Here is a 19,656-nt window from a genome sequence, read left to right on the forward strand (position 1 = left end):
CTACTGTGTTCATCAGTCGACAACATGTTTGTTGAACCTTAAGAATTTGACATCAGTGGACCTTTTGATGTTTTTGTAACAGCCACCGCGAAAGATGTTGCTTTTCCAATACCGCTGCTCAGAAACTCGCTAATCACTGTTCCTAAGCGTATTTTACCACTATTTAGAGAATAACGTGGTTTATGATGCCGTATCACCAAATGAAATAGTCGCATACCGATTTTTACATTTGTTCAGTATTTTACTTTCCCTCAAATCAACTGTACATGAAAACTTGTTCCTTTGTTTCACATTCACAGGCCATCTCCGATGTAAAAAAAAAAAAAAAAAAAGAAGTACACAGTACGAAGAACTCTACTTTCAGTCACGAAGTACCCTCCAAGCACTGCCACGCATTAAAAATAATAACAGGGAAAAAATAAAGCCAGCGATGACTAGTAATACAAATGCTACTTTGAGGGGCAGAGCTTCCAGCCTGTGTAATTTTTACTGCGACCACGTTATGTGACTGTGTTATCGGATACGCTAGGCAACCTGACTGTTTCTATCTTCTTTTTTAATATCTAAATGGTCACACACTCTTAGAAATGAACTTCACCGCATAGCACGCTCCTAGCCAACCATAATCTCGAATGATATCGTTATCTTCCCTGATTTGCTGAAAACGGGAGGCGTACGCCTTTTTTGTGACAATTATGAACAGCATAAGGAAACAGGGAAACATCCCATATCATCATCATCCATTCATCTATGTTGTTGTTGTTGTTGTGACAATTATGAACAGCATAAGTGTCACAAAAAAGGCGTACGCCTCCCGTTTTCAACAAATCAGGGCAGATAACGATATCATTCGAGATTATGGTTGGCTAGGAGCGTGCTATGCGGTGAAGTTCATTTTTAAGAGTGTACTAAAACGAATCCGGTGTTCATCTAAGCGAGCTATATCATTTTAGAACGAATTCGGTAAACTGTCAAGAAAAGAAAATAATACAGGAAAGAAAAGAGACCAGTGAAATTTTCTTTTGTCATCCGACCTGCCCTTATGTGTTAATTTTTGACACTATTGGAATCATGAATAATGTATTACACGTGTAGCACTCTTCGCTGTTTCGGGACATAACACTAAATCTGCGATACGATTCCACCTGTCTTATCTGTTGACAGGCGAAGCCTCATGACTAGTGTTACTGCTGTACAGCTCACGTTTTTTAATTCAACACCTGGCTCCTCCCCGTAAGAACTGTGCAAATGGCTGAGTGCGGTAGGTTATGCACCGTTCCACCGACTCATATTTTTGCACTATCCCTACGTAGCAGGTTGCCAAAGACAATGCAGCACCAGTCTTCCATTGACACCACTACCAATAGATAGATAGCGGACAGAACGAGTGACGTGACAATTGTAAATGATTGCTTGGTGCCACATCAAATTGTGTGAGAGAGGAGAACATGTTCTCTTCTTTTAATACAATTTAATTTGGCACCTTCCTGGTCAAAATAATACTAATGAAGCAACGAAGACAAGAAAGATGGTCCAGAACAGAAGTTCACTAAAACGAGGACATGACAGAGGGGTGCTAGTCTTAGGTCCCAAGCCAATGGGTTGGCTTTTACCAATGCACAACTGTGAGCAAACGTGCATCCCTCTACCACATTCCAAAGAGATCCACATTCACGGTTCCACGTCATAATTCACGAACCACACACACGAACCGAACCACAGTTCTACGAGACAGCGACAAGTAAAAGCATGGAGCCTAAATTATCACTGAAAGCAGCTTATGAATACTGTGCAGCTTGCGCAAGAGCAGAGCAAGAGACGGAGGTCACAGTACCTAGTACCTCGTGCAGTCGTACCCGGCAGTGTATGACCTCTGGTAACCGCTGTTCAGAGGAAAACCCATTTGGTAATGACCCTGGTTCCCACTTCCAATAACGGAGGTTACGCTGTTCCCAGCATAGATGTCTCGGAAGCCGCTGGAATAGCCTTCAGCAGGCTCGAGCACCTGCTGCTGCATTGCATACCACGCCGCTCTGGTTCCTGCAGAATACTGCTGAGTGGCCTCCGTGGCACTGGATGGGTTCTCATCGGTGGACGTACTCATAGCCATTACTTGAGCTGTTCGATCTGATGCAGGGTACAATCCGGGAGATGAACAGCTGTAGCCTATCGACGATGGGCTCGAGCAGGGTGTAAGTGACGGGTTGCTCGTGAAGATGTTGCTCCTGTTGTATTGCGCCAGTTCTTCTGTCGACGAGTGTTCACGGGTCATGAGGCTGTCAACGCTGAAGGTAGACAGTGCTGATGGGTCCACGACGAGGTTTCCGCTGGAAGTCCCATGGTGCTCTGCTAGGTGGTGACTAAGGTGCAACGGCCGCCCTTCATATTTGCAAGAGGCCAGAGCACACGAGTCCCCCGCGGGTTCTGTTTTGGGAGTGACCGTATGGTGACTCTCATCATCTGGCTGGCTGCTGTTATTGTTAGTACAAGGAGCACTGTTTGTTTTGATAACGGGCTTCTTGTCCTCCAGATCGTTGTGGTTGCTAGGCATTTGGTCGGGTTGTTTCCTTAAAGTGCCATCCTTTGCGCTGTCCTTTGCGACATCCTTTTTCTTGAACCTCCTTCTGCGGCGAAGGTAGCTGCCGTTGTCAAACATGTTCAGGCTATCGGGGTCTAATGTCCAGTAGCTCCCCTTCCCGGGCTTTTTATCATCACGTGGCACCTTGACGAAACATTCGTTCAACGACAAATTATGACGAATAGAATTCTGCCAGCCTTGCTTGTTTTCACGATAGAAAGGAAATCGGTCCATGATGAATTGATAGATGCCATTCAACGTGATTTTCTTCTCGGAGGCATTTTGAATGGCCATCGCAATGAGTGCAATATAAGAGTATGGAGGCTTCACCATGTCTTTCGGCGCCTGGGGCTGCAGTGCCATGGTTGTGGCGTTTCCTGGCACTGTGTATGGAGATGGCACATAAGGGTGGTGCTGTCGGACCAGCCTTCCATGACTCTGATATGCTGCCATGGGTTCTTGGCTCGGTGGCGGTCCATAGAGTACAGATGCGGTGCTGCTCGATGCGCCAGGGCTGCAGGTGCTCGACGATGGAGAGTAGCCACCGTAGCGGTAGTAGCTCTGGTTTGGGTCACTGTACAAAGTGTGCATGACCTCTGGTTCCTCTCGGCGCCTCGGCCCGATGTCCCCCGTGTCGGGCGTGGGTGTTGCTTCAGTCTTCCGGCGCCGTTCGCGCTGCTCTCCTAGCACGCGCCATGTTTCGCTTGAGAAAGGAGGATATTGGAAGAGGGCATTCGGAGGGAGGAGGCAGGAGCAAATAGAGAGGGGATGCTGCTTTTCTCCGCAGATTAGAGAGGATCGCTCAACTGGGGAACGTCGCCGAATACAAAATAGAGGGGGACCGTCCGATGAAAAAACTAAAATCACGCCCACAATCCTTACTTGTGATTTTTGGCGGACAGTTTTGCTATAGAGTTCTAACACTTTCTTTTTCGAAGCCGGGCACCCGGAATGAGCTCGGAGAAGAGGGAGAATGTTATAGCGATACGGGGCGTGTGTTTGGCCCGCCTCTTCCTGCAATGACGTCGCAGCCCCTCCTCTGCAGTGAGCGTCATTCAAGGGGAGCCCCTAACACCCCAGTAATTTTCGATCGAATATATTTAGCACCGTGTTGTGGTATAATGTCACGGCTGGAAAGATCACTTGATAGCTAACCACCACCTCCGGCGAGGTAAATTGAATACGATCAGCGACTATGCCGCAGCAGACACGCCGAACAAATTTTACATTTAGCTGCATGCCTCATTCGTGGATTTATTACGGATGTAATTCTTTGTGTGACTCCCGGAAGTCTTTTCTCTTAGGAGTCAGCAGTTTGTGGGTGATCGATAAACCAAGATTCCAAAAATAATATATACACATGTGTATGACGTGGAGCACGCGTGCAATTCGCCGCCGAACATTCCCGTTGGCACTCAGTTCCCCGTCCTTCTCGCCATTCGAATGCCTTGCCGAAAGAGAACACAGCTATGGCTAGCCGAGCTGGGCATTAGAATGTGAAATATCGTTGCATTGCGTCTATGCGAGCGGCATTAAAAACTGTATTGTGGTCGGCTTGCAGTGATTTCACCTAAATGTTGATTGGACCTGCACTCACCGTATATGATGAAGATGAACAGAAATGGTCAAAACTTTCTTTCGAGGAAACTGTGTGTTACTTACACGACTATTTCACAGTAGAAAAGTGCACGTTGTTTTGTGCATTTCTTTTTTCCTTTCCACGTGCGCAGAACTGGGTGGCTATATGTCCAATATGTTCTAGAACCGACAAAATTACTTTCAGAACACCCAGTAATACTGCGCACCGCAGTTGCAAGCAAACACTCTCCGCCCTGTAAACGGAGGAAGTGACAATTGAAACTTTTTCTTGGAACAAGAACAGCGTTCATCTCAGCAGACGAGCACCCTGCTTTGAATGGTCGCCAAAACAATCATATCGCCAATAGGCACCCGATTAACGCGGCTGTATCCCTCATGGAATGTGAACGGAGCATGCGCAGAAGGGAGACTTGCGGCCCGATCGCTCTTATATCCTTCATTCGGCTGTTGCGAAAAAGCAACTGTGCAGGCTGCGCTCCCCCGAACGCGCACGTATTTTTAGTCTCTTGAGTGGTTCCGGCCGGGCGTAACTGGCGAAAAGCTTCAAAGTTGGGAATTTTTTCGGATGCAATTTCCGACACAGTGCTTTCTGACAGGCTCTTCCTTCAACGAGTCTGCTTCGGTGGCTCAGCAGTAGTGTTCTTGGGAACCTCAAGCAGGTCAGGAAACGAGAAGAAAAACAAAAATGTGTGTCATCGCATACACGACTCCTCTTCTGCGCACATCGCAGGAACAGGCAGCAAATGGACGGACAAGGACCCGCGTGGATGCCGTAGCGCGCACTCGATGCACGTGCTGTACCTCACTTTCGCTGACGACGAAAACAAAACTCGCTGGGCTCCGTGGGTTTTTAATGGGTAGACTTTAACAAACGAAAAACACGGATAAAGACAAGGGGGAAAATTCTCCACCAATTGCTACAGATGGTATAGTACGTGAACTAACATACCGGGTTAGCCAAGATAAACTACGTAATTTCTTGCGCTTCGTAAAAAAATACAACTGGCACGGTAGACGCCGAAATTTTCGCCAACGACGTACAGTGTGCTAAAAAATCGTGCAAAAAATTTCAGCTTCCAGGTTTGTTTGAGTAAATTATGAAAAATTAAAAACCGCTCGTTCCTCTCGTCAACACCCCATTTCGACATTTTCTTGAGCTGTCGGAGAATCGTTGAGGCGTTGCCGTTAATTCTGGAAGGCATATTTACTGAAAGTGGTACGATAAAAGTGCGTATTATGCTTCGAAATTGTTAAAAAGTAAATTTCGTAACGAAATTTGGGCTGCTATGATATTACGTATGCACATGCGACTTGGCAGGCGGTGTGGGCCATTGGAAGTGTTAAGCGCAACATTTTTGTAATTTTAGCGGTTTTCCACAAAGAACTGGGCAAAGTGGAAATTTTTGTCTAAAATTTTAGCGCATAATACGTCCTCCAACGTATCTTTTAATTCATTTTATCTTCATTGACAAACCCCGTACTTTATCTTCACTCTAAAAACAGAACTTCACCGCATAGCACGCTCTGCGCCAACCATTGCCACGAATGATAGGGTTATCGCTTCTGATACGAAGAGAGAGGGGGCGTACGCCTTTTTGTGTCCACCTGAATATTGATAATTGACACAAAAAAGGCAACCACTGTCACGAATGGTAGGGTTATCGTTTCTGATACGAAGAGAGAGGGGGGCGTACGCCCTTTTGTGTCCACCTGAATATGTGATAATTGACACAAAAAGGCGTACCCCCTCACTCTCTCTCTTCGAATCAGAAGCGATAACCCTATCATTCGTGGCAGTGGTTGGCGCAGAGCGTGCTATGCGGTAAAGCTGTTTTTAGAGTAATGGCTATCCCTGTATGTTACTGCGCGAGCTTAAATTAATTGGGCAGGACGCACTCGAAGCACCGTCTTAAAGATGACACTAGCTCGATTACTGTGTGTTCTAGGAAAATTTATTAACACTCTAGAACAGCAATTGGCTGGTTATGCTGTTGTGACTACTATGACTACTATGCAATACAAATATGTATAACAACATATGTACATTATCTACAGGATTAAATATATCCACACGATATTATGTATGTATGTACACTATAGAAACTATGTACAGTCAATATCTACAATCATGTGGGCGACGATCTACAAATGAAAAGCAGAGAAGAGACACGAGAAGAAATGGGTGTCACAGCTCAGGGAGACGCTTACTGAATCCTACCCTGCTCAAAGCGTTATAGTACTGGGAAGATTGGGGTCTACTTTGTGCGCCAGCCAAGGCAGATTTTTCCGCCCTTTGTGACCCGTGTGGTGCATTTTGGTCACCCTTCTGGACACTCCGGATGGGGGGTCTGCCCGCGAGTGTATTTGGCAGCTTCGTATATTAGCGTAGACCATTCGAGAATTACCATATCCAGATACGGAGGCCCTGAATGTATGGCAGTTTCCAAATTCAGAACCACATAGACTTTGTAATTTGAAAGAATGCTATGAGTCGTAGCTCATTCTTTGAAACTTCACGAATCATCGATAAGTCATGCCGATGCCGTTTATCTAGCCCTGCGCAGTCCGGTCCAAGCATAGATGCTTTTTACGGAGTTGCAGGTCGTGAGATACTGCTGTCGCCATCACCAGTAACCGTAATAGGACGGCAGCATTTCTTAATCAATAATCAACATTGTCCGTGTACTATTTACGAACTATGCAAATCGGTCCTGCCGTATATATCTCGTCAAGAAATGGCCACATATATATGATATAAGCCGGAGGGTGTTCACAAGATTTCATGCAAACTGGGGAGCGATGACCCTTTCTTCCACCTTTTGTAGAACAACTTCCCGGTCCGACAGGGTGTAACTGGTACCAAATATTTTCATTTTGTCCATCACCAACAAGTAAGCGGAAATTTGTTTGTTGGTTTATTTATTGCGTATTCGTGCAACGCGATTAGGGACACAAACAAAAATAGATAGACACATACACACAAAGCATACCAGACTCAAACCCTCTACTCTACTCGCACTTGGTCGTTTGCATGACTACAGTACACACTATCAACAAAGTAATCGTATTGTCAACAAAGTAATCATATTAACGGACTCAGATATGGCAAGGCAAGAGAACGACGTATTCCACAAGCGGAAAAAATGACTTTCGGGGACATTCTTTTCCAAGCCGAGGCTATAAGCGCTTCATAGAAGATAGCGGACACAACATGAAAAGTACGTATTGGCAACACAAGAAGGTGAAGACGGACCTCAAATAGCCTAGAACCATAGGCGGAGCGTTTTCAATCTGCCGGAGGGGGCCGTGCACAACGCCCCCTCCCCTCTTTCATATAGGATGGTCATGATCACTCGCATGAAACACGCGGTTCTTAGAGTATCCCTCGAAACGTTCATCTTGAGTATCAGCTGGGTAGGCTTCCCCGATGGGGCCTGCCCCCCCCCCCCCCCACTGGGAAAGTTCCGGCGGGGACTCAGGCCCCCAATCCCCCGCAGTCGGTACGCAGTCGCCCCGCAGTCGGTACGTGCCTATGCCTAAAACCATAACAACTCCTTATTCAGCTCATTAATATTTACCATCGTCATCTTCATCGCCAGGGGGAGGTCCAAGTTCAAATTCGGCCCATCAACGTGAGGCCAACTTCGGCAAGCAAACAGAATATCATAATTACCATCCAAAATATATTACTGCCTCTAAAACGCGCACACTTGAAAACAAAACCCTGTTGCTCCATTTTGAAAATATATGAACTGTGTAAACCACGCCTAAAAGAGTGCGCTCTTAAAAATGAGCTTCACCGCAAAGCACGCTCCTAGCCAACCATAATCTCGAATGATATCATTATCTGCCCTAATTTGTTGAAAACGGGAGGTGTACGCCCTTTTTGTGACAATTATGAACATCATAAGTGTCACAAAAAAGGCGTACGACTCCCGTTTTCAACAAATCAGGGCTGATAACGATACCATTCGAGATTATGGTTGGCTAGGAGCGTGCTATGCGGTGAAGTTCATTTTTAAGAGTGTGCACAATGCTACAACCCACTTACACCCTTAAAGGCGCGAACACTGAGGAGTAACGAACAAGCAAGAGAAGATGTCATACAGCAATCAATCCCTCATTGTCTCATCGCTACACTGTTAAAACAGAACTTCACGGCATAGCACGCTCCTAGCCAACCATCATTCCGAATGATATCATTCTGTGTCCTGATTTGTTCAAAACAGGAGGGAGGCGCCTATCTGGGACAAGATAATCTGTCCCAGATAGGCGCCTCCTGCCTGTTTTGAACAAATCAGTGCACATAATGATATCATTCGGAATGATGGTTGGCTAGGAGCGTGCTATGCGGTGAAGTTCTGTTTTAACAGTGTAGGACAAGTGCACTCTTAAAAATGAACTTCACCGCATAGCACGCTCCTAGCCAACCATCATCTCGAATGATATCGTTATCTGCCCTGATTTGTTGAAAACGGGAGGCGTACGCCGTTTTTGTGACAATTAGGAACAGCATAAGTGTCACAGGAAAGGCGTACGCCTCCCGTTTTCAACAAATCAGGGCAGATAACGATATCATTCGAGATGATGGTTGGCTAGGAGCGTGCTATGCGGTGAAGTTCATTTTTAAGAGTGGGGTGCACGCTATTGCCCCCTCCCTTTTTTTCTTTCTTAACAGCCAGATTTCTTTCTTAGCCAAATTCTTAACAAGAATTTATTTCCACAGCTCAGATTAGATGTCTCGAAGGCCCACGCACGCTCTATATCATCACCTGATGAGAATTGGCACGCACCATTGGATTGCTGCCTGGGAATGGAGCGGAGGTCATCCTTCGAAGGCTCATTTCCCTTCCAGGCGAACTTTTCCGATGCCTTCCGTTTCTCTCGAGCTGCCCGAATATAATCTTTCCGTTTTAAGCGCCCCGTCACTCTCCGCCTCCTCGGCTGCCCACACGTCTCCATTTTTGCTTCGTTTGTGCGAGGCTCGTTAGGAACAACCAACTGCTTTGTTGTCATCTTTGCGTCACATCCATACACCCACAAGGTTCAAAGGATGGTATCAGATGACACAGTAAAAGGCGCGTGTTAAGTGACACCCCGCCAAGAATGCGGGAAGTGTTCCCCATACATTTTCTTCGCGGGAAGCCCCCCCGAGTTTGAGCGTTTTATTAGACAGGACGCTGGCACATCGAGAGCCCTGCGATAATTCGAGCTTTAATTTATGCTCACGCTGTAGATTTGTACCTTTTTTTAAAAGACCCGCCTTGGCACTGTTTCAGGAGGTTATACACACTGTGTTGTCGGGCTATAATGCCAGTGTGTGAGGAAGAATTTTGCATTTATCTGCATATGCTAAGTGCTGATAGCGAAGGTGAAAGTAAAATGGAACTTCACCCAAGCCCGCGAATTTGCGGCTCTTTGTTTACCTATAGTTCTTTTGATGTTTTTTTTGTTGCGTTTGAATTGATGCTTTTTTAAAATCGTGCTTGAATTGATAGCTGCAAGCAGTGTGCTCTGTCTTCTCGTTTGTCTGTTTCTTTCAGTCTGTTCGTATTTGCACGTGCTAATGCTGCTCACTAGCGGTATTTACCTTTTGATTTTGACAGTTATCAAAATGTGGATTTCGGTAGACAATGTCGTATTTGTAACTGATGCAAAACTGTACTTATGCGGGCCTTAGAGCATAGGTGCTTGAAAGAGGAATGGGGGAGGAATGGAGTAGCCAGTCCCGAGTGGCTCGAGACTACCATCTCCATTTTTTTCTTTTAAAATCAATCAAGAGGAATGGGAGCATTAATATCCCTTGTTCTATTTACTAATACTGCTGTAATACTAAAACGTATCCTATTTGTTGATGTACATTGCTGGAGAAACAGGAACCAGCAGAGTTATTTGTAGCACAGACACATATGTATTTATTTAGCACATAACGTGAACACTTTGCAAAATATGAGTTTAAAAGTAAGCTAACCCCCCTCTCCACAAACACACACTATTGCCAAGCTGGCTACCTCTGCATTGTACAGTGTGGTACTGATGCACTTATAAATGCAGCACAGGCTGGCGAAGCAAAAATCCATGACGCTGTGACACACGATGAGAACCATGAAAGAACTGACGTATACAGTAATACTTGATAGAGATACATATTAAACAAGAGCGTTCCATTTATAGAATGTTTTATATGACTTTATGAGAATTTTGAAGACGGCACATTTCTTCCAACTTGTCCTGCTCTCCCTCAATGACTACTAAAGGGGAAAAAAAAAGTAAAGTACAGCAAGTCAGTGACTTTTGCGCACTAGTTGAAGTCCCTGTAATGAAGATGAAGCATGGCTTGCCATAAGCTTGAATAATATGCAACAGCACAGCGATAAATAAAGGTCTCATGGGATTGTGTGCCGACAAGTATAGCGCCCGGTAGCGACTCCAGAGCTTCAGCGCACCACTGGGAATCGACGCGAAGTGATGGGACTCACTTTTGAAAACATAGCCCGGGTAGTGAGAAATCTATTCGGCACTTCCACTTTCTATTTAGAGATGAAAATGGATTGTCGAGGTCGCCTGCAGTCCGAAAAACAAATAAGATTCACAAGCGTAACCCTGGCGGGATGCCCTAAAAGCTTCCTTCAACCAAAATATGTATCAGGGGCGAGACGTAGAAAGTTTTCTCTTTCGCAGCTTCTCAACGCTCTTAGCTGCGCGGAAAACTCCTGACGGTGTTTTACGGGCAATGGTACACACGCAGAAGCCCAACGGCAATTTCTGAAACTTCTGTGTCCTCAGTTTTATTTACTTATTTTTTGTCAATTTTCGCCCCAATTTTAACCAATCGTTCCCTCGTGTGTATTCTTAGAATTTGGTGAAGCACGCTCATTTGTTACGAATGCAGCTTACGTTTTAGGATTTGCATTCCTTATTTTCCCGTAGTGCACCGTTTTTGCTCGACTGAAACTTTACGTGATTTCAAACTAGACATAAGCACACTGAAACGCGAATGAAAGTAATGAGTGAAAGAAAGAACACCTTCTGCAGTGAGGAAATCCCTGGCACGAGTGCTTTATCTGCTTCCAAAACAAAGCTCTTGTGGCTAAAAGTTTGATTGCTACCGCAGTTTCTTAAGCTGCCTGCACTGCTCGATCTCATTGTTTTTACAGCAGCAATAACGTTTGCTTGAATAACGCCTCGAGTTATTTACATTGTTGCCGTCAACGTGCGTCTGGATCGCAAACGTCCCACAACACACGGAAAGGAAATAAACCATAAGATGGAAGACGGTATCTTGTACCCTGTCTTGTCTTCCTTCAGAAACAGTTACATGCTGAGATAGTGGTATGACGTAACGATCCAGTGATGGGGTCATGGAAATTTTGTAAGAATTTTCCTTGAGCAGTTTCCTCTTCTGGAGCCACGGTGTGGACGAGGCGGAATGGAAGCACAAGCACATCTTCGACATACCAGGTCTGGGGGCCGCTTACGGTAGAGACTGCCTCAATCAATAATCGCCGCAGCCTCCAATCAGCTAAGCCCCCGCTTTCGAAAAGGAGACCGACTTAGGAAAAAGGCGGTCTTTAAGCATCCTGATTAGGGCTTCTATTTATTCATCGGAGAGTGTATAGTGGTTAGGTAGGCAGCAACACAAAGGGTGTTCTAGATGCAAAGTAATGCAACGTAATGTTTGAAAGCATTACTATTTGTGTGTGACATTTTATTGCAGATAGTATTCTCGAGGCACGAGAATGTTGAGTCGCTGTGAAGGTGTTCACAACAACATTGCCATCGACATACACCATTGTTGTCTTCATTACCATTACCCATATCTTGATCTATATCGTGCTCTTTATGTTTCTCTTTGTTTTCTTTTATGTTAGAGGTACAGGGACCAGCCTCTGAGTGGCAACTTCTTTTCCTCTTATAAATTTGGTTAATTGATCCATGCCATTATATCAGCTTGAGCTCAGGCCACCGTGTTTATTGAGGCAATTAGTCGTTTGCTAACTGTCTCTTCAAGAAGTGAAACAAAAAAAGTTTAGCAGTACTATGTGCTATCGCTGACTTCGTAGCACAACCTCTCGATATTGGAGAGAATCCAACGTCGGCTTTCGCACTGTATTACCATTTACGGCACCGGGGCATGGTTCCAGAACGACTCCGAGACGATGGCGTTTTTGTCCTCGGGAGGCGATTATAAGCCTATGAATCTACGAAGTTCAAACCGACGAAGCAGTTCGCACATAACTTTGGCTGAAAATAGGATTAGACAGACAGGATTGTGGTGGATGATATATCGTCTCAGGACACTCTGAGAATCTGTGACAGCACGAGCATGACAGGACAAGTGGTCCTCACGCCAAAAGCTGCATTTGAAACTAGCTCTCCTAGACAAGGCGGTTACAAGCCAACGGCAACTCCATTATATTTTTCTCTTTTTTAATTCACGATAGTGACATCGATGATGAATATGAAGATTATGATTGCTGTATAGGAATGTGGTAACCAAGGCCATCGAGCGCTAAGCGATATTTGTGGTGTTTTTCACCAATCTAAATTTTCTCTTGGTACGTCGTGACCGCTGATATAAAACAGTTACTCAGCGTTACACCGTGATATAAAACGGTTACTCCTGATTAAGACGATGACAATTTATCACTATTTCTAATCGAAGTGCGCCATGCGAAAGACGGATAAAAAACAAAAACAAAAAATAATAAATAAATAAAGCGAGGAAAAGCGACGGACTGCGGATTTTTGTTTTAATGTTAACAGTTTTGCACATCTATATTTTTGTGGAACCTGTATTGCATCGAAAGCTAACACTTCGCCAAAGAAGGTTGGCGAAGAATTAGTATAAAACTCTTCGTCTGCAAATGCGCAATAACGAGAAAACCCACAAATGATTCATTCGTAACGAAAGCATAAGTTACTCTCGAAGTAGAGGGAACAATTGAATTATGCAAACAATTACGATGAGCTAGGCAGCGGAACAACAGTGCATGGTGCCTAAACGCTTAGGGATACGAGACTTTACGGCCATCCGCGAGCATGCGATTATCACCGAACTTTGCAAGATGTTCAATAGCCTCCATTGACAGAATATAAAGACAAAACACAAAGGTGTCAGCGCTGCTGCGCTAAAATAAATAAATAAACGCTATCGACGTCCTTGGTCCTCCCTTGCGAACCTCGCTCGTCTCTGCCCCATACTGACGCGTGCAAGTTGTACAGGCACTTTTCAATAAACTATGTGCCTGCCCTCTTCAAAGTCTGGACAAAGTTTGGACAAAGTCTGGACAAAGGCTGTCACATGTTTTCTTGTTTAGAGTCAACGCGCAAAGTATTTCAACTAAATCCGTAGACAGTTCTTTATGATTGAATTTTATCGCCAGCGCTTCCCATGGGGTGGCGTTACCGAAAGGAACGCACTCTTAAAAATGAACTTCACTGCATAACACGCTCCTAGCCAACCATAAAGTAGGATGATATCGTTATCTGCCCTGATTTGTTGAATACTGGAGGCGTACGCCTTTTTTGTGCCAATTATGAACAGCATAAGTGTCACAAAAGAGGCGCACGCTTCCTGTTTTCAACAAATCAGGGAAGATAACGATAGCATCCGAGATTATAGTTGGCTAGGAGCGTGCTGTGCGGTGAAGTTCATTTTTAAGAGTGCGGTGTGCTGCAATCAATCAATCCACCGATTGGAGACAAAAGTTGCTCATATATAATTACGTTTTACCATATTTCAAAGCTCTCCTCAGTCACCTTTATCTCGGTTGTGCACCCTTTTGTCGTCCGCCAAAGTTCAATATCAGTATAGTATAGTTCAATTGAGGCTTTATATGTATTTGTCCCTTCTATGTTGTTCCAGCCTCAGAACATCAGTTCTTTCATGTTCAATAGCTCAATGGTTACGTCATCGTGGAGCCAAAATCAGATACGAAGCTGCGGTTCGTTTTTATTATGTATATCATGGCGAATGGCGCTGGTCGTTTTTGTGCAGTGGAGTGTGCAGGTGTGGGTTGAGTGCAAAAACGAACGAAGAGCGAATGGAAGGACCAATGAAACGCGACGCACGTTGCACTGACGTGTAACATGTGTAACATGCACACACAAGCCAGTCCACTAGAACGAACAATGTAATTAGTAACTAAGGACTACGACGTTCCATGTGTTTTTATTTCTCAATCAATCAGTCAACTACGACGCTCTGACAGATAAAACTGTCTATTGGATTCCTGCGCGTATCTTACAGTCGAATACAATCGAATGTGATATGTTTTAACGACCAAACTAGGTTAGAAGCAGGGAAGTACCTGCGACATATTCCAACCCGTGACTGAACACGTATACACTCCAAATACGTCAAACCCTACAGCGCAAACTTAGATGCACTCTTAAAAATGAACTTCACCGCATAGCACGCTCCAGGCCAACCGTCATCTCGAATGATATCGTTATCTGCCCTGATTTGTTGAAAACGGGAGGCGTCCGCCTTTTCTGTAACACTTATCATAAGTGTCACAGAAAAAAGGCGTACGCCTCCCGTTTTCAACAAATCAGGGCAGACAACGATATCATTCGAGGTGATGGTTGGCTAGTTGCGTGTTATGCGGTGAAGTTCATTTTTAAAAGTGTGCGTTCAAGTACTCGTTGTGTGTGTGTGTGTGTTTTTTTTTTGTTCGGATGCAGTAGACGCGCGGAATAAGCTGACACAGTATATTGTGGATTCGGACGAAGTTGCCACTAAAGTCCGCTAATTTGCATACTACAGCACCACGAATTGATAGATAAACATGTCGTAAACTGCAACTGCTCGCTCACAGAAGAGACGAGATACCCAACCTCGCTAGACACCATCCGAAGTGAAAGTGGCAAAACAATAAGATATCAAAACACGAAAGGAAGAGTTTTGATCCCCCCTCCTTCTATAGCATGCAAAACGTGATGAGCGCTGAGATGAACATATATGTCGATGACGCGAGTAATTTTCACTAGATTTTGTAAGGTTTGATCAGCTGATCAAAAGGAGGTCACCTGGGATTGCGTGAGGCTTGCGAAATGGACAGGCAGTGAGAATGGTGAAACGAAACTTGTGAATCGTGCATTGCACTTAATCGTAGCTGCCAGAAAATCGAACTTATGAGACACTGGATTACAGGTATGTTGACATCTTTTTCATTCCTGCACATCATTTCACATTACACTGTACGTGGATACATGGATATGGTGTCTCGCGATGCTGGGGAAGTATTTGCATGGGGAAGTGTGCATGGTTCTAGACTTTTTTATGTTTGATGGCGTAATCGGAATATCTGCACCTCTCGCGTTGTGACTTGCATGTGACCAACCAAGAGCTGTTCCCCTGCTAGCGCTTCCTATATCAACGACAAAACCAAACATGTGGGAAGGTATATTTTTGATTACTCATATATAACGAGAAAATTTATCGTTTTCAGGTTGCTGCCGCTGCTCCATGTGCCCGCAATTGTCCTGCGTGTATGATTAAACTAACGACGTCGCCCACTACGGCGGAAGTGTTCTGCGCACACGCGTTTCAGCATGAACCTACAGGTAACATCTGTTGCTTACCCTTCTGATATACTGATTCTGAATTTGTATATGTAGCTTAGAGTAATTCCGAATGGCCAGAGTGATACATACTTACAACATTGTGACATCAGTGCAGTGGCATAAGCACTAATGTAGTGCCCCCAAAAATGAACGACGGGGACTCCTCCACCCCATAAAGCCTTGTAAGACACCTCCTGAAATTTTTCTGGCTATGCAACTGCATCATTATGACGTAATTGCCACTGTTGTTCATAATTTCTTGAATATGTCTTGAATATATGAAAAGAGAAAAAAAAAGTCTGGTTGACAACATATGTCTTATGGTCATCATCAAACAAGAGCATCTGTCGTTTTGTTCAGCACCTTATGTACATTTTTTTTTTAAATTTCAGGTGGACGTAAATTGTAGAAGGCAGCTAGTGGGGGAAAAAGATCATGGTCATAGGTCATGTGGCTCCTGGTACATGCCCTTGTGGAGTAACCTGTTTAGAACACACACAAACAGTTTGCTCACAGAACCAATGAGTAGGATGTTACTCGAATACTGAGAGAAAATGGCGTAACAAATACAAATATCGTATGACACAGTATGGGAATAAAAGCATTTTTCACGAGGGATGCATGAAACACTGTCTCCGTATTGTGTACAACACCTCCACGGACACACTTAGCATAAAATGCAGCGGTTTCTAATGTGGTGAATACTTACTTTTTTTTTCTTTTTGCCGTGCCATGAAATGAGACCATGGCCGAAATGAGACTACCTTCGGCCGTAATGAGATCTTGGCCGTAATGAGATCTTGGCCGTAATGAGACACTTGGGGGTTAAAGGATCTTCGGTCGTAATGAGACTTTCGGCCGTAATGAGATGTTACCCGGCAGATTAGGGCGATTGGGGCAACCACAAACAAGTTTGTGTCATCTGGCATATTATGTGGACCATCCTGGGGCCCATCGAATGCTGACCTCCGCCAGGTCCACTCTTCTTTGGTCCTCGGCACCAGTGTACCAGTGTTGCACGAGCTCAGTGTTTCTGGTGACAGGGCATTACTCAGCGCTCAAGCTAGAAGCCTTCGCCTTTGTTTAGGTGTGCCTAAGACAACAGAGACCTTCTCCATTTTAGCAGAGGCGCGAGAACCTCCAGCCCACATTCTGCGCGACAAAGAAACTCTTCGTGCTTACACCCGATTCGTCAGCAGACATACCCATCATTATCTACGAGATATCTGTGTGACTTCCCCGTCGTCCGCATTCTGTCGTGCTCTAGTTTGTCTAACCAGCTCACATCCCTCACTGCGCCACCCCCGCTTCGTACGCGCCACCGACGTGGACACTGAATCAGCCCATCGTACATGAGTGTGCCCTGGCATTGCTAACAAAAACAGCATATCACCTGTCGCTGTATGTCAACTTACCCTGGACCACCTGCATGCCTTCCATAGCCATAGAACGGAGGTGTACACTGACGGGTCAGTGCGGAACGGTTCGTCGACGGCGGTGTACTATGTTCCTAGCGACGACTTCGAGCATGCGTCTCTGCTTCCCTATGAAACGTCCTCTGCAGAAGCTGAGCTGTTTGCTATTTGCTATTCTTGCAGCCTTGAAGCATATGTCTGCTTCTCTGCCCATAGTGCCTGGACGGTACCCACTGACAGCAAAGCTGCCCTAGCTATCCTGGCATCTTACTCTGTCAAGATAGTCTGCGACTTGTATTCCCTGATCCTCGTAATATACAATGAGCTCCTGTCCTCGGGCCTCACTGTGTGGTTTCAATAGGTTCCGAGCCATGTCGACACTACTGGCAATACTCGCGCTGACGGCGAAACATGCCCATGCATTAGAGCCGGTTGGTGGAATACACACCTCGACATCCGCCTGTCAACTGCAGCTACGCCTTTCAGCACACGTTGCCAGGACCAACCCATTCTTGAGGTCCATTGACCAAACGATGGAGTACACTATCTGCAGTCGTGTCTCAAGGAGGGAAGAATCTGCCATACATCGGCTCCCCCTCAACGTCGCCCGCACTCCGTCACTGCTGTTCAAAATGGACCAGCAAGCCACACCCTTACGTTCTACCTGCAACGTTGAGGCAGACATTCGACACCTTCTTCTCGACTGCAGTCGTTCCAAGTCCTTCCGCAATAAGCTCACGTCTCGCCTGACCAGCCCCGGATACTCCATCTCTCTCGCAACACTACTTGGCACACGGAGCAGTGGTGTAACCGCGGCGCTTCTCCACTAGCCGCGTCTCCTCAGCAGCCTGTGACATCGTGTGTGGGACGGAGGAAGACCTCTGACCCCACATCGCCCTACTCTTAACTACCCCAGGAATACGCACTAAGGAATTATTTACCAGGGAATAGCAAGCCGCTCTTTCTGGATGACTTTTCCTGTCAAAATAAATAAATCCCCCCTAAATTGCCGAGTTAATCATGTGTCAGTGACTATTCCTCCCCCTCCCTGTAACGGTCTTTACGGACTAACATCATTGCAAATAAATAAATAAATATCAAAATCAGCCAATAGCTCCATACTGCTCTGGTGGATTACGGCAAAAGGGATGTATTGCATGGGTCTCAGCGCAGTCAGACCATGCTCATGCAAACGTCTGTTTATAATGTGTCTCGATACGCGCGTCCCAGTAGCCGCTGTCAGGTTCTTGGACATGTAACCCGCTGTGTTCGTCTTCTTCCTTTTGCCGACCACGTCCAGCGACTCCGACGGTCCCTGTTGCGATTGTTCTGCATCGAAACGCCCAATAAAGGCGCATGCCCACTACCGGGCGAGCGTCCGCACGACGGGGAACGGCGGACGGATTTTCCGAAGAGCGTCCTCATCAGCGTTCAGCGTGCTCCCGAAATATCTCGATGAGAGTGAGACTTCGCAGACTTTGCGAAGCCGCGGCGACGGGATCAGTCGCTCAGGGCGCGACTGCTTCGACAGAACTGTTACGTTTTTTGTTCTAACACTCCTTTAATTTGGTTCTAAATTAGCACAGAAATATATTTAGAGAAGGAGGAGGACGTGTGGAAGTACTGTCCGCCGTCCAGCTGGCCTTTGCCCCTGTCGTGATCGTGCAAGTGCCTACGGAGAAGGTCTAGAAAGAGCGCAGAAGAGGTAGTCGATCTTTCACCTCCACCTCGGCTTTACCTTGACACCTTTGGAAAAATTAACTAAACCTAAATGCACCTTCACGGTCCTCTTCAGTGCCCTGCAGTCCAGCCCAGCTCACGTTTATTCCGTACAAACAACGTGCCTACTATCGTATGGGCTTCTCAACAGTCCTCTTAGATCGAACCGATTATTCAACTGGAACGATGTCCCCTTGTTGTGGTGACGCTTGCTCAGCGTCGCGTGCTACTGGGTACACTCGGAGATGCCTACTCGTTCTTGTCGTTGATGTTGTTCATCCCTTTATCTGAACGACATATAATCGCCGCCCCTGCCGGGCCAGTTGCTGCTGGGTAGTTCTCTCGTCCAAAGGCTGTGCGCCAGGAAACACACACGAGTGTAAGCGATGCTTGCGACTTGTGGTTCAGCAACAGACATCCGCTTTTGGGAGCCCACCGTGGGACGACAGTCCCATGACGTGTAGGAACGTCGGAATTAACCCGAAGACGAATTAGAAGCTCCGCAGGAGAAAACCCACACAATCCATGTGTCGATTGGAATGCCGGTAGTGGGTTATGGATGCTGGGAGCCTTAATCAGGAATGCTTTTGTTGTTGGCACCGTGTGCTCGGCTTTCCCGTTCCCTTTCCAGTAATAAGAGCTCGACGTGATGTGCTTAATCCCGTATGCACACAAGAAGTACCTGAACTCGTAAGACGCGAATTGGGGCCAGCTCTCTGAGCGGACAACATCGAAACATCAAACTATCGAACATATCCTACTGCATTGCTGTGC

General features: G+C 45.7%; 1 protein-coding gene across 2 annotated transcripts in view; it reads right to left on the reverse strand.

Moving 5' to 3' along the window:
• The window catches only part of LOC135397577 (forkhead box C1-A-like), a 70,735-nt gene that overhangs the window by 17,565 nt on the left and 33,514 nt on the right, over positions 1-19,656 (reverse strand). The window contains exon 1 of one of the 2 annotated variants that reach the window (XM_064629185.1): positions 1,835-3,282. The exons of the other annotated variant lie outside the window; for it this stretch is intronic. Within the exon in view, the coding sequence (XP_064485255.1) occupies positions 1,835-3,169 (1,335 nt within the window). The 5' untranslated portion in view covers positions 3,170-3,282. Of the gene's footprint in view, positions 1-1,834; positions 3,283-19,656 lie in introns of those variants that run through there. 2 annotated transcript variants of the gene reach the window in all.

The sequence above is a fragment of the Ornithodoros turicata genome, chromosome 1 (genome assembly GCF_037126465.1).
Source record: "Ornithodoros turicata isolate Travis chromosome 1, ASM3712646v1, whole genome shotgun sequence".
Taxonomy (NCBI): Eukaryota; Metazoa; Arthropoda; class Arachnida; order Ixodida; family Argasidae; genus Ornithodoros; species Ornithodoros turicata.